This window comes from Pipistrellus hanaki (genome assembly GCF_964339955.1).
Source record: "Pipistrellus hanaki genome assembly, chromosome: 16".
In the NCBI taxonomy this organism is placed as follows: domain Eukaryota; kingdom Metazoa; phylum Chordata; class Mammalia; order Chiroptera; family Vespertilionidae; genus Pipistrellus; species Pipistrellus hanaki.
This window is the reverse complement of record NC_140518.1, coordinates 20,804,272-20,820,764: the sequence shown is the minus strand read 5'-3', so window position 1 is coordinate 20,820,764 and position 16,493 is coordinate 20,804,272. Positions and strand designations below refer to the sequence as shown.

General features: G+C 40.0%; 1 protein-coding gene across 2 annotated transcripts in view; it reads right to left on the bottom strand.

Annotated features, from left to right (window-relative positions):
• Nucleotides 1-10,084, bottom strand: part of APPBP2 (amyloid beta precursor protein binding protein 2) — a 45,760-nt gene extending 35,676 nt beyond the window's left edge. The window contains exons 1-2 of one of the 2 annotated variants that reach the window (XM_084861722.1): nt 9,618-10,084; nt 1,117-1,205 (exon numbers count right to left, since the gene is read on the bottom strand). In XM_084861722.1, coding sequence (XP_084717848.1) covers nt 1,117-1,205; nt 9,618-9,755 — 227 coding nt within the window. In that variant the 5' untranslated portion in view covers nt 9,756-10,084. The remainder of the gene's footprint in view (nt 1-1,116; nt 1,206-9,617) is intronic. The other variant, XM_084861723.1, reaches the window with a different exon arrangement.
• Nucleotides 10,085-16,493: the final 6,409 nt, after the last annotated feature.

Genomic DNA, 16,493 nt, shown 5'->3' with positions numbered 1-16,493 from the left:
GTCTAATGTTCAATTCTTGGTCAATGGCAGATACCTGGGTTGCAGATTCATTCCCCAATGGGGGTGAATGCGGGAAGTAACCAATCAATGTTATTTCTCTCACATTGATGTTTCTCTCTTTCTCTCTCTCTCTCACACTTTCTTCCTCTCCCTCCTTCCTTCCCTTCCACTCTCTATAAAAATCAATGGGAAAAATATCCTTAGTGAGGATTAACAAAGCAAACAAACAAAATCCATGAGGAAGAGATGTCACAGATCTTCTTCACTGCTGAAACCCCAGCATCTAGAATAGTACATGACATATGCTGGGCATTAAACAAGGATTTGCTTGAAACAACTTAACAACTTCATATTAGAGATTAGCAGTATTTTATAAAACTATATTCTTATTTTCCTAGACATGTGGATTAGGGCCGTGGTTGGCAAACTGCGGCTCTTTGGCACCTTGAGTGTGGCTCTTCCACAAAATACCATAGCCTGGGTGAGCTTATAAGTTTAAAAAATTTGGCTCTCAAAAGAAATATTACTCGTTGTACTGTTGATATTTGGCTCTGTTGACTAATGAGTTTGCTGATCACCGGGTTAGGGGGAAAATAAAGAAAGCATTTAAAAAAAATTTAGGGAAGAACACAAAAGAGAACAGTATAATCAAAAGCCATGTCACCTACACCTACCTATACATGGCTTCTACTACATGTGAATAGCCACAATGGGGAAAAAGAATTTGGTCTCCCTTTCTTGAAAGCAATGATAGTATTAATGGCTTCAAAACAAAGTGACTGGCTAAAACCGGTTTGGCTCAGTGGATAAAGCATCGGTCTGGGGGTTGACGGGTCCCGGGTTCAATTCAGGTCAAGGGCATGTACATTGATTGCGGGCGCATCCCCAGTGGGGGGTGTGCAGGAGGCGGCTGGTCAATGTTTCTCTATCTTTGACATTTCTAGCTCTTTATCCTTCTCCCTTCCTCTCTGTGGGAAATCAATAAAATATATATATTTTTAAAAACAATAAAAAACAATGTGACTGTACTTAATGCCACTGAATTGCATACTTAAAAAGTTACTATAATAAAATTAAGCTTATGTACAGTTTACCACAATATTAAAAAAAATTTACCTTTTATCCAGAGCTCTCAATACTTTCGCAAAAACTTCCAATTCACAAAATTCACTACCCAGTTGACATAAGCGTCCCTGTTGGTAAAGCTGAAATAAGAAAACAAAAAGAGGTAATTAAAATTTTTAAATTTAATTTCTACTTTAAATATACTTATGAATTTAATTCTATGACCTTAATATTTGATTAATTTATTTTATACTACTCAAAGTTGGTATGATTACATAGTAATATCAGGAAAAATGTTTGTGTTAATAGAAATGTAACACTAAATCAACAAATTTATACAATTCATATAAAAGCATTTTAATAATTGTATCTGATAGTTAGAAATTAGTTATATGTATATGATCTATGTAGACTCTAAAGAACAAAATACATAAATGAACAAAAAAGAAACAGACACACTGATGCAGAGAACTTATTGGTTACAGAGGGGGAAAAGGTTGAAGGACTGGGTGAGAAAAGTGAAAGGACTAATAAGTACAAATTGGTAGTTGCAAAATAGTTATTGGGATGTAAAGTATAGCATAGGAAACATAGTCAATTATATATATATATACATATATATATGTGTGTGTGTGTGTGTGTGTGTGTGTGTATGGCTAATATGCTAAGGGCCCGACAGTTTGACCAGTTGCTATGATGTGCACTGACCACCAGGGGGCAGACTCTCTGATAGGTTAGCTTGCTGATGGAGTCTGGCTGATCAGGACTGTGTGAGATGGGCCGGACATACACTGAAGCCCTCCCATGGTCCCTCTCTGGCTCACGTGCACAGTGGGGTCCCTCAGTGAGCCAGTTTTGGCTGATCCCCACAGGCCAGGCAGAGGGACCCACTAGTGCTTGAATCCAGACCAGGCCTCTAGTATTGTAATAATTATGTATGGTGCCAGGTGGGTACATGAATTATTAGAGATCACTTTGTAAAATATGATTATCTAACCACTACACTGTACACCTGAAACTAATATAATACTCAATGTCAACTGTACTTGAAAAATAAATATAAAAATTAATATTTGTAAAAATAGTATGAGGTACATGATTAAGTAATACAAAGTATTATACAGTTATATATTTATTAAATAAATATTAAAACGTCTTATAGAAAACTGAAGGCAATTATTGCAAGGGCAATGCAGGACAGCCCCAAGCCCAGAGAAATAAAGATGGGGATAAAAACCTTTCCAAACCAATTCAAAGTTATCATAGGCGAAAAGTGAACAGCTGCCGAAACCGGTTTGGCTCAGTGGATAGAGCATTGGTCTGCAGACTGAAAGGTCCCAGGTTCAATTCCGGTCAAGGGCATGTACCTTGATTGCGGGTACTTACCCAGTAGGGGATACGCAAGAGGCAGCTGATCGATGATTCTCTCTCATCGATGTTTCTAACTCTCTATCCCTCTCTCTTCCTCTGTAAAAAAATCAATAAAATATATTTTTTTAAAAAGAAAAAAAGAAAAGTGAACAGCTTAATCTTAACATCTAATTAGCATATAAATAATTTAGAATAATTCCTCAAAAAGTTTTAGAAAACTTTAGAAAAAGATATAAAAGAAATTGAGCCCAGTCCTAGCCACTTCGGATCAGTAGATAAGAGTATAGGCCCAGGTTCAATTCTGGTCAAGGGCACATGCCTGGGTTACGAGCTCGATCCCCAGTGGAGAGTGTGTACCTAAGTGGCAGCCGATTAATGATTCTCTCTTATCGTTGATGTTTCAATCTCTCTCTTCCTCTCTGAAATCAATAAAAACCATATATTTTTTAAAAAGATTGAGCTATGTATGACTCTTCCATAGGGTCAGTCCTGGGAAATAAGCCAAAGGTTTAAGTGGACATGTTCATTTCATTAAAAAGCACAAGAAACAGACAGTTAACTTACTAAAGTAAATTTAAATAGGTTGTCCATTAGACCCACCATCCATTAAATAAGAGTTTTCCCCCCACTTTCAATTGTAATGTGAATGAATTTATGTCCAATACCCAGATTCTTTAACTCTATTGCTCACTTGATGGGTTCATGGCTTAATTTTCAAGATAGCATTATTGTGTTAATTGTGGAACATGCTACCATGATATAAATGGAAGGTTAAAACAAAAATCTAGTTAGATGTAAAATCTAACCAATAATGATAACCAGCCATATGCAACTCGTAAGTAATATGTAAATCTGAATAAATTTCTCAGCTTTTTTTAAAGCTTCACTATCAATATGTGGTGAAAATTAGAAGTATATCCATGAGACAATAGAGAGGGTAGTATAGTTATAAGAAACACATTCTAGTCTAAATAATCAACTTTAAAATATTTGTTTCCTCTGATTGCAGATTACATACATTTTTAGAAAAATTAGAAAATCTAGAAAAATTTGCCAAAACTGGTTTGTTTCAGTGGATAGAGCGTCGGCCTGCTGACTGAAAGGTCCCAGGTTTGATTCCGGTCAAGGGCATGTACCTTGGTTGTGGGCACATCCCCAGTAGGGGGTGTGCAAGAGGCAGCTGATCTATGTTTCTCTCTCATCGATGTTTCTAACTCTCTATCCCTCTCCCTTCCTCTCTGTAAAAATCAAAAGTACCAATCTATTTTTTTTCCTCCTAGGTTTTGAATTCATACTTAGAAAAGCCTTTCCCATGACAAGATGGCATTCTAGTGTTGGCAAGACAAGTAATAGAGGACTTCATCTTTTATAACATTATTTATTTTTATGTTTGACATTTTAAAATTTTATAAATTACCTTAAAAATAATTTATTTGAAGAAATTTCAATCCTTTCCCACTACAAGATACTGACTCAATAATTTATCCTGATTCCTTTGTGATTTCATTTGCCATATTTAAATTTTTAACCACTGGGATTTCATTTTGGTATACAGTGTGAAGTAGAGGTCTAACTTCCCCAAATACTCTGTTGCCCAAGGTATTTTTGTATGTTTCCCTCACTTATTTGTAATACAGCACTGTCTCATAACTTGATCACATACTAAATTCTTAAATATGCTTTGGTTTCTACCTTGACTGTCTACTTTGTTCTTTTTTAAAAAAGTAAATTTTTGTTGATTTCAGAGAGAGGAAAGGAGGAAAGAAACAGTAAAGAGATAATCATCAACCGCCCCCTCTCCCCCACCATGCAATCCCCCTACCGGGACTGAGCCCATAACCCAGAAATGTGCTTGAAGGGGAATCAAACCATGACCTCTGGGTTCACAGGTCCATGCCAACCACTGAGCAACATGGGCCAGGCTAAATCTTCCCAGCAAGATCTCTAATGCTCCTGTCTACTATGTTCTACAAATCAATTTCTCTCTCCGTTTTTGAGATACTGCTACACTGTTTAAAAATATATAGCTTTCTAATATAATTGTCTTATAATGCATGTCTTTGCTAAGTATTGTGCATCTTCAAAATTTCCTTGACTCGTTAATTCTCATGTAATTCCTCCAGATGAAGTTTATATTTAATCAGTTTTCTATATCCAATAAAATCCTGAGTCTGATTCAAATTGTGATAAATTCATACCTTAAACTGAGAGGAGTTGACATATTATAACCTTTCCATCAAAATATATGGTGTGGCTCAGTGGTTGAGCATCAACCAGTGAACCAGGAGGTCACAGTTCAATTCCTGGCCAGATAACATGCCCAGGCAGTGAGTTCTATTCCCAATAGGAGGCAGGTAGGAGACAGCGAACAATGATTCTCTCTCATCATTGATGTTTCTCTCTCTCTCTCCCTCTCCCTGCTGCTCTGAAATCAGTAAAAATATATTTCAAAAAATTTTTTTTAGCCCTAACCGATTTGGCTCAGTGGATAGAGGGTTGGCCTGAGGATTCAAGGATCCCAGGATCGATTCTAGTCAAGGACATGTACGGTACCTTAGTTGTGGGCACATACCCAGTAGGGAATGTGCAGGAAGTAGTTAATCAATGTCTCTGTCTCTCTCTCTCTCTCTCTCTTTTTTTTTAATTGATTTTTTACAGAGAGGAAGGGAGAGGGATAGAGAGCTAGAAATATTGATGAGAGAGAAACATCGACCAACTGCCTTCTGCACACACCCGTGGATGTGCCCACAACCAATGTACATGCCCCTTAACCGGAATCGAACCTGGGACCGTTCAGTCCACAGACCGATGCTCTATCCACTGAGCCAAACTGGTTTCAGCTAATCGATGTTTCTCATAGATATTTCTAACTCTCTATCTCTCTCCCTTCCTCTCTGTAAAAAATCAATAAAATATATTTAAACATATATTTAATATATATTTTTAAAAAATACATGATATGGCTGGCTATTTATGTTCTTTTGTGTCCCTCCCTTATAAAGTTTTCATTTTCAACTTATCTTAAAAGCTCTTTATATGAGATTAACTCTTTTTGGGGGGGATGTTAATTTTTAATTTCTTTATTACGGTATCACATAATTGTCCTCATCCCCCATCCCCATCCCAAACCCCTCCCCACGTTTGCCCCCACCCCTTGTGGTCCATGACCACTGGTTAGGCTTATATGCATGCCCACAAGTCCTTTGGTTGATCTCTCGCCTTTGCCCCCCAAGATTAACTCTTTAGCTGTCAAATATGTTGCAAGAATTCTTTTCAATTTGTTACCAGCCAATTTTAGGATTATCAAAATATTAGTTGAGACTATCTAGCTATACAACAGAAATATACCCAGAAAGAGATAATACTAAATCAGACATGAATTCGTATGGTTTTCAGCATGACTTAAAATAATTTTAAAAAACCATTAAATTTAAGACTGAAAATAATAAAAAAGAACAAATTATAATAGTAAAACACTTCACCCAACTAAAACTTAACTATGGCAAATATTGTAATTGGAACAGGACACAAAATATACCATTCAGCGATTAAAGTGAAAAGGAAATATTCTTTAAAGAACCCAGCCCTTCAATATATTTGCTTTTACTTGATATAGTTTCACAATTCCTTCTATTCATCTCATCCACTTTCTATATCTAAATGGTTTAGCATCTTTGAATAAAAACCATTTTTTTTAGGTTCAAATACATTACTTGGTAGGGTATTACTTTTTATTGACCCATCTTAACCACCTGTCAATTTTTAAAAAAATATTTTAGTGACCTTCCTTCCCATATACCTCATCAGCCATTCCAACTTTAGTTTAGCTTTCTTACATAAAAATCAGCACTTGCCCTTATTTTTAGATGATCATACCTTCTTATTCATGATAACCATTCTTTACAAATTTACCTATGTTGATACTTCCTGTCCTGAACTCTTCCCATCTGATCTTAAAAGAAAAGTGGTCTTTCCCCAACTCCAATTTATAACTGATACCTTAATTTATGCAACGTGAAGGGGCAAGAATCAGAAATTAATGTTCTTGCTCATGGACTCTGCTCCACAATTTATTTCTTGCCTTACTGATACATTTATTTAACTTCTTACTCTGTTTTGGTTTCCGCCAGTCAGCCAATACAGACATCTAATGTCTTCCATTTAAAAAAAAAAAAAAAAAGTCCCTTCACATTTTACTCTTTGTACATATCAACACCTGTCTCCCTGCCCATTTTAGGAGCAGTCAGCATGCCTACTTTTTCACCTCCCATTCATTCCACAATCCCACCTCCTAAAACTTTATGTGAAACTGGACCAAAACAATCAAGGATGGAGGCCTTAGCCAATTTGGTTCAGTGCATAGAGCGTCCAAAGGGTCCCAGGTCCAATTCCAATCAAGGGCATATACCTGGGTTGTAGACGCCTCCCCGGCCCAGGCCCTGTCAGGGTTCATGCAGGAGGCAACCAATGATGTGTTTCTCTCACATCGATATTTCTCTATCTTTCCCTGTCTCTTCCACTCTCTCTCTAAAAAAATCAATGGAATATATCCTTAGGTGAGGGATAGAGAGAGAGAGAGAGAGAAATATGGAAGTTTTGGTTCCACAAATACTATAATTTTGTCTATGACTATGCCTATTGATGGAAGTTGGGACTACTGGAGGGATCTAATGACTTTCTTCTTGGCTCTAAATGGAAGAAAATGCAACTACTATAAACAGTAAGACACATTTTTCACAAATTGGGCATGAGATGAGTATCTTATATGTATTAAAATGCTTAGACTCATATTTATGTATTGATAAACTGTTTAAAATAAAAATTCTTTGTTATACTTCCATTACATTAAAGACTGAAGTCCAGAAATTGACTTTCACTCTAGCTATTTTTATAAAAGCTAATAAAAATTAGTTCTATAATATCTTTTATAAAAACAATCTACCTCAAGATGCAAACTCTTTCCAAGTAAGAAAGCAAGGTCTTGAAGGAGCAAAATGCTAGGTATGAGACCTTGACTAAACTACTTAACTTTCTCACCTCACACAGGGTTATACCCTACTTAGTTTATGAGGATTAAACAAGGTAACATGTAAAAACACAGTTCCAGGTACATGTTAAATACCTTCCCTCACCTTAGCACAGTGCCATACTCCCAAAAGACATAACTATTCAGGGTAAAAGTGTCCTGGAAAGAAGCACTATTTTTAAAATATATATATTTTTTATTTCAGAGAGAAAAAGAGACGGAGAGAGAGAAACATCAAGGATGAGAGAGAATCACTGATCCCCTCCCTGTCTCCCGCACACCCCACACTGGGGACTGTGCCTGCAACCTGCGTATATGCCCTTGACTGGAATGGAACCAGGAACCCTTCAGTTTGCAGGCTGATGCTCTTATCCACTAAGCCAAACTGGCTAGAGCAAGAAGCGCTATTAAAACTTTGTGGACTATGCAAAACAAAAAATGCGGCAAATGCACCATCTATTCATACTCACTAATAATAATCTTCAAATGAAAAACTTCAATTAGAAGCAAGGTACTAGAAGATATCCAAGTATTTTGAGGGCATTCAATTACTAAATGTACTTTGATAAATTTTCCAATGATTTTTCTCTAAAAGTGTAAAAGATTGCATATGATTGAATAAAATGAACAAAGTTAGTACACACAGGGGATCAATGATTCTCTATCATCCTTCATGTTTCTCTCCCAGGTGAGAAAGACAACTCTTAACTCATCCTTCCCTGGGAGTTATGAAGCTTAAATACACACTACTCCCTTAGATATACACAATAGTCAATATATCAAAGGGATTTGGAATAATACTATAAATGAGCAAAATGCATCTTCTCCAAATATTTAGGGGGGAAAACATTTGAACTTTTAGAACTGGTGGAAAGCAGTTGGCTTTAGTAGAATGCAGCAAGCTGGCTGCTTTCTGAAAAATTATTTTTTTTTTTGGGGGGGGGGAAGCAGGCAAACTTCCCAAAAAAAACAACTGCTATGAAACACCAAGCATATTCAAGAATATACACATCTGTTAAATATCAGTTTACACTGTCCCAGCCAACTTACAAAGCAAGGGGAAATATTTAAGGTCTAAGAAATAAATCATACTCTACTTTAGGTCAAATTTTGTATGGGTGACTACTGGAAGAATAGGAGTTTTCCACGCCAATTCAAGGCAAGGACCGAATAATAAATCCACTGTTCACATTCAAATGTGGGGAGGAGAGGAAAAGGGAGGCTCCGAGTCCATAAAGTTCTCCTCCCTCTAAAAACACTGCAAAAACTGTCCACGTCTACAGACTCTTACCCTTGAAACTCCTTGGAGAGCGACTTGGAGACTTTTTGTTGCGATTTTTTTGAGGGGGAGCCATTTAGGAATGCTGCAAGATTGCAACTTCCAAATACATGAACATTATCTAAATTCTAAAGCGTTTTGTTTTAGGAAAGATCCCTCGCCCCCTTTTCCTTTCAAATGGTTTATCAACACTCCCAATTACTAAAATCCCCAACTTAACTCCAAGAATAAACGAAAACCAAAGCTTAAAAAAAAAAAAAATAGGCGAGTAAGGCACACACGACTGTTTCCAATAATTCCTCAATTCCCTCTCAATTAGGATGAGAAAATACTAAATATTTTAGTATTTAGAAACCAAGGAACACGAAGCAAAAAATAATAATAATAATAATAATAATACTTGGGAAGGAGGGAGAGAGGGGAAAGTGGGAAAGGGGCCGAGGAGGAGGGGGAATGTGTAGGGAAGGAGGGTAGTAGTGTGTGTGTGTGTGTGTGTGTCGGGGAGCACAGCTGATGCTGACAATTGGGAGGAGAGTGCAGAAAATATCCCGAAGACACAAGCTGGAAGGGAAGGAAGGAGAGGGCCGCAGTAGAGGAAGTCCAGGCGAAGGCCTACCCAGGGGGGCGCCGTAGAGGAGGGAACACCAGGCCGGGGACTCCTTTGGGAGAGATACCGATCAAGGCCCCAAAGCTTGAAAGGCAGAGACTATGGAGATAGGGTGTTTCTATCCTGGCAACCCCGGGCCCGCACCAGACGTCTCGGGAGGCCATCCTGCTCCGAGGGGTGCGGGGTGACCGCGGGGCTCGCAGACGTGGAAGGGGGTGCGGCCCCGCGGGCTGCGGCAGGGGAGCGGGGAGCAGGCCCGCGGGCCGTACCTTGTAGTAAACATCGAACTGGATGTTCTCGGGCAAGGAGCGGATGTCCCGGCGGGAGCGGATGTAGTTGTCCACGACGGCGGAGATGGCGGTGTTGTAAAGAGTCTCTGGGATCCACTCTAGCTCCACGGCCGCCATCTTCCTTCCCTCCTCCTCCGCCGCCACCGCCTCCTCCTCCTCCTCCCAAAGGCCCCCGCCTCCCTCCGTAGCGAACCCCGCGGCGGCCCCGGACGATTCCGAGGGGCGGCGGCAGCCACGCGGGCCCCCGGCAGAAGGGCACGGCCGCCTGGCTCCGCTGGGGGCGAGCTGGGGGGCGGCGGCGGCAGGCGGCGGGCCCGGGGCAGCGCGGGGCAGGGACCTGGGGACGACGACCGGCCCAGGCCTCACATTCCGGGTTTGAGAGAAACCCGGGTTCCGTCCCAGCGCGGATCCCTGCAGGGGCGGGGCTGCGTGCGCGCCGTCATGACGTCAGCGCGCCGGCGCGCCGGAGGGAAGGAATGCGGCAGGCGGAGGACTTGGGAAGAGCAGAGCCCGGGGCCTTGGCGCGGAGGATGTCCCCTCCCAGGGCCGCAGTCGGGTGGGCGCCGTGCCCTTTTTGCTCTGAGACGAGTTATTCCAGCTTTTTTTTTTTTTTTTTTACCCACACGTTCCTAGTCAGGCGGACGCCTCAGTCTCCCTTCAGCATAACCCGCCTTAGGCCATGAGCCTTTCGTGATAACCTCAGGTTGAAGTTTGGATCCTCATCTCACAAAAATGCACACTATGAGCACGTTGGAAAAGTATGCATTCAGAGAATTCACATGACTCTGGAAACCTTTCCTTAGACTCTGGGCCCTAAGCCAAGGTAAGAACCTTTGGTCCAGGAACGAGGAGACAGGATGGAAGGGAGGTTTGAATTTCATTGTGGAACCATTCGCATTGTTTGAAAAATCCCCCCCCCCCCCCCCCCGTTTTAAAATATATTTTTGGTTGATAGCATTACAGATAGCTCCCATTTCTTCCATCTTTCCCCCCCCCCCCCCCTTCTCTCAACCGCTTCCCACCTTCACCCCCCAGGTCTTCACTACCCTACGGCCCATATCCATGGCCATGGACTATGCATATAAGTGTTGTGGCCGGCAAGACCCGGTCAAGGCAGGACTCCAGATGGCCAGCAAGGCCCTATGGAGGCAGGACTCCAGGCCAGGGAAGGAACGAGCAACCAGACACACAACAAAGAATGTAGCATAACTTTTAGTCGTAACATAGTTATGTTGCAATGCTCAACCCCCAGGCAGGCACGTCCTGTTACCAGTAGCCGCAAGGCAGGACAAACAGACCAAACCAGGTCAAACAGAGACTGCTTAAGCTGAAAATAAACCCCCACCACAGATGTTGTATAAACTTTAAATGTTACTGTACTAGTGGAATTTTTCTATAACTTATAACTGACCTTTCTTTGTTAAAACTTTAGCCAATCATAACCTGCCAGGCATCCCTAAGACGGGGATAAAAGCAGCATGCTTAGAGTGGGTCGGGGCTCTCGTTGCTCGCTGCTGTGTCAGTTGAGACGGGAGCCCGGACTCGAGTTCGTAATAAAGGCCTCCTAAATTCCAATTTGGCTGACTGGTGGTCGTCATTCGTGGGTCGCCCATAACAATAAGTATTTGAGTTCTTTGGTTTATCTCTTGTCCCACCAACCCCACATCGAGGTATATCCGTCTGTTCCATGCCTCCCTGCTTCGTGACTTTTTAAAAAAACCATATTTCTTTTTCCAAACAAATTTTAACGACAACAAAAGAACTTGCTTTAGAAGATTTGGGTAGGAAGGTTAGCCTGATTATGGAATTAAATAATAGTGCCATGGCCAACTAGCTCAGTTTGTTAGAGTATCCTCCCCATAGGCCAAGGTTGTGGATTCCATCCCCATCAGGGCACTTACAGGAATCAACCAATCAACTCATAAATAAGTGGAACAATAAATCTATGTCTTTCTCTCCCTCCCTCTCCTTCCCTTCTCTCTCTCTCTCTCTCAAATCAATCTTAAAAAATACAAAAGCCCAGTTACATCTTCATTTCAGATAAAAAATATAGGTATGTTACATGTGGAATTTTATCCACCCATTCTGAATCACTATAGGCTTGAACCCTCAAGAACTGGTTGAACAGAGAAACCAGTAGAAACTAGGCCATTTTTATTGTGGACCACCTTCAAATGAGGAAGAAATGTTCTTCCTTGTACCCTAGGGAATTAATGAATCACAGCAGAGCTTGAATATGAACTCAATAATTATGTAAATACTGGCTTTCATATTTTGGATGATAGTATAGCATCTGAGTTTTTAGTGGTCAGAGTCAGATCATAAAGAGGCTTAAATGTAATGCTAATAGCCTTGGACTTTATCTTGGAGATGATAGGGAATCCTTATAGGATTGTAAGAGAAGTAGAAGGGTCAGAGTCTATCGGAAGAAAAACAGCAGTTGTCCATTACCTGCAGAGCCAGAAGGAGGTCTAGAATTTTGCATTGCCAGCTGCAGAAGGCTATAGGGAAGAGGCCTGCTAAACTGCCATGGCCGCCTATACATTTTGGCAGACAGAGGTCCTTTGTATCAGAAAGTTATCCTTATAGTCCACCAGATCCCCTTTAAGCCTTGACTACTGGTAGCCTCAAATTTAGCAGGAGGCCTTGCACCATAAGAGCTATATAAGGCATGAACTGGGACCAGAAAGAATTCTGAGAATCCTAAGAGGTGATACACATTGCGACCATTTTTAAATTGCATTTTCTCCCATCGTCAAGGTGTACCTCCCTCTCAAATCTTTTTGGATTGTGTCTGCTTCAACAAATAGAGTATAGGAGATGTGATGCTAGGTCAGAAAAGGACCTGTAGAGTCCACGTGTTCTCTGGAATACTCACTCTTGGATTCCTGAGCCACCATATAAAAATTACCCTGAGACCATCATGCTCTCAGAAAGCCCAAGCCACATGAAGAGAATATACATAAGCACTCCGGTCAACAGTCCCAGCTCAGGTACCAGTTATTTCAGTGAAGAGACCTCCAATGACTTCAACTCCAAGATGTTGGCAGATGAGGGCCCAAGTGTATCATGGCGCTGAGACAAGCATCCATGCTCTGCTCTGTCTGAATTTCTGACCCCCAGGACCATAATAAAATGGTAGTTCATTTATTAAGGTTAGGGTGGTTTGTTATGCCATAATAGATCACCAGATTCCAATCCCCTAAAGTTTGCAGGAACCCATCATTTTAGAATCCATTTTGAACCTATTTCCTCCTTGAGCTATATAATACTAAGTATATGAATCTGTTCATGAAAATTATACAATTTGTAACCTGTAGTGGACAATTTCCTTAACTTTCTGCTACACTGTTTTATAAAAGTGAACTGCCTAAACATAGAATATCAAAATGGAGACAATGATTTTTTGCCCTAAATGTGAAGAGTCTTTTTCTGATCCCTCCAAGTAAAAATCCACGTATTCAACACCCAACCACAGACCAACCATCAATCACATGGTCCTCATAACGAGTCCTTAAAGCATGCCTGTCCCACCACATACCTTAGAGGCAAAATGATTGTTCTGTAACTTTAAGCCACTAAAGAACAGAGCAGGGCTTTGCCAACAAGTTCTTGTCACTTGGGGAAACAATGCAGACAGAAAATCTGCCCCAATTCTCATCTCTTATGCCAATACCGGTATTTGCAGAAAACTTAAAAAGTTTCCTGGATATGTTCATAGTTACTGTCCATCTTGTCTTGGCCTCTTTAAACCCACCCTGTTTGCTGTAGTGGCATTCTGTCTCCAAATTTAATCCAGACTGCTATCTACCTACTGGTATGCTCCCCCTCTTTTTGATCTCTACTGTTTTCATTAATATACATAACACCCCCATGAGGCCTGAAGAAGCAATGATTAATATACCCTTTCATTTGCCAGTCTTTGTGCAAATGCCAACTTAATTTGTAGATGTTTCTTCACAAGTTCAAATGGACATGAATAAGGATGTCTATCTTACCACATATACATCTTGTTTATGTGTTTAGATACTAGTTTTAAAATATGAATAGTAACCCTTCCCCCGATCGAGGCAGCAGATAGAATAGCTCTCCATTTGTTTTACGTTGGAGAATACAGAAGAAGGAAACAAGGAGCCTTTTCTTTGCTTTTGCTTTTCAGAAGTCTAGGCCCTGAAGAGAAACAGAAAGAACACTCATGCAAAGACAATACAGTAGATTTGATAAATAGAGCTTCCCCATCCCTTACACCAGCCAGTGGCCCTGGAAAGGAGGAAGAAGGAGGAAAGCACAAAGTAGAAAGTATAGGAATGTGATTATAGAGAAAGTATCTTACACCCTGCTCCTCAATACCACTATCCCTCACCCCCGAGCCTCTGCATGGGTCCTAGAGTAAGAATGAAAAAAAAAAAAAAAAAAAAAGATTTGGGGGCATCTGGGTGCAGAGGGTTTACTTTCATAAGTAGAGCCCAGAAAGGCAGTAAGAATGAACAGTGGGAACAGCTGCCTGATAGGCCCAGGCAGATGGGTCTTCGATAACATCACAGGCCCCCCAGCATGATATGGGGATAATAGAGTGACTGTCTTTAATTACCTGGGGGCAATCAGCATCTATGGAGGTCTTTGAGTTGCTCAGAACAACAGGATCATTTCTGTGTGCCTAAGAGCCTTAGTCAACATCCCAGAGATGGCTACTGACAGCCTGTCACAGGGGCTGACAGTTCCAATGTATCAGAGAGTACCTTTAAGGACGGAGACAAAAATCTGTCTCTCAAGAACATCTTGAGATTCAAAAGGAGAAAAGCACAGCAATGATGGGCATGGACCAATTTTGGTCTGTGGACATGACTCAAGATTCAAATTCCAGGAATAGAGAGTCTGATTGGTGAGGTTGGACCAGGGAGGACAAGGCAATATAATTGACTATTCAGCAAGATTACATACAATAGGAAAGGGGTTGTTCCCTAAGAGGGGGAAAAAAAATCAAGTGGTGTTACCAAAAGATGAGGTCAGGCAAGCAAAAACTACAAATGTCTCCCAAAACTGAAGTCACCAAGTGTATTTACTGGATCAAAGACACAATACTTTAAAAAAAATCAACTTTACTAAGTCATAACTTATACACAATAAAAGTGATACCTGTTAAGTATACAGGTTGATAACTTTTGACAAATATACACATTTATATAATTTACCATCCCAATCAAGGTATACATTACCATTTCCCCAGAAGTTTCATGGTGTCCCTTTGTAGTCAATCTCCACAGCTGCCCCATCTCAGGCAACTGATGTAATTTCTAGTATTATTACTATTTTCTGTTTTAGTATTTTCTATAAATGGAATAATCTAATATTTTTAATATTTCATTTTATTTTTTACTAGTTTCTTAGTTATTATTTTTTCAGTGTTTTCTCTAAGGCTAATAATATCAATTCTTAACTTATCAAAGTCTATTTGGAGTCAATACTGTATCTCTTCCCACTTCTCACTTTCTATTTAATCCTTATCCTTACTTATCTGACACTTCCTGCTTCACAATGAAATAACTTTCTAGCAAATACAAATTTACAAATAAATTTCAGAGAGGAAGGGAGAGGGAGAGAGTTCAGAACACTGGTTATAAAGATGCTCAAGGAACTTACTGAGAATTCAACAAAGAGCTAATAAGCATCAAAAGACATAAAAACCATAAAAAAAGAACCCAGTCAGAAATGAAGACTACAGCCAAAACTGGTTTGGCTCAGTGGATAGAGCGTCGGCCTGCAGACTGAAAGGTCCCAGGTTTGATTCCCATCAAGGGCATGTACCTTGGTTGCGGGCATATCCCCCGTGGGGGGTATGCAAGAGGCAGCTGATCGATGATTCTCTCTCATTGATGCTTCTAACTCTCTATCCCTCTCTCTTCCCCTCTGTGAAAAATCAATAATAAAATATATATATATATATATATATATATATATATATATATATATATATATATTTTTTTTTTTTTTTTTTTTAAAGAATACCGACCCTTTATCAAGTGATGCAAAATATTTTTCTGATTTGTCCTTTGGAATTCGTATTTATGGTGATTTTTAGCCTTATGAGTAAGTAGCTTAAATTTTTATGTGTTCGGCTCATGTTTTTAATGTTTTAATGTATCTCATCAGACTTGCAGTCCTGTAGGAAAATTTTTCAGAATTTCTTCTGTGCTGATTATTTTGTATCATTTTTTTCCGGGAACACAGTGTACCCTTTGGGTGTTCCAGGGGAGGAGATGAAGGTAATGTCAGACTAGTCCTGCCCACACATCCCGGGCCAGGCTCCCAGACACTGGCCTAAAGCAACTAAGACAAGTAGTCTAGCTCCTCAAGGTCTCTATGAATGCCTCTTTCATACTGGGTCAAAGCAGAGCATTCACATTTTATCCAACAGCCACATTATATACTACATGAGATGGGTCAAAGCAGAACATTCACGTTTTATCCATCAGCCACATTATATACCACATGAGAACTCACACCTTATTTCCTGGTCAATTAAATTTTCAAATCTCGTTTATTCGATGACACCACCCAAATAATACTATGTCAGCTATTTTTAAAAAATCGTAACATTTAAAATTTAACAGAATGGTCCCTTTCCCTTATATTTTGAAAGAAATCGATATTTCCAAATTAGATCTCCCCCTTCTTACTCCCAAAGAATTAAAATCTCCAAATTTCCCTTTTCTCAATTCTTACTGAGGGCTCTAGCTAGAGAGGACTCATTCAAATGCCAGCTTATTGTCAGGGTTCTTTCTTTGACAATTGCAGCTCTATTCATCTTCCACTAGGCCCACTGTGGTTTTTCCAACTCCTCCCACAATATTCCAA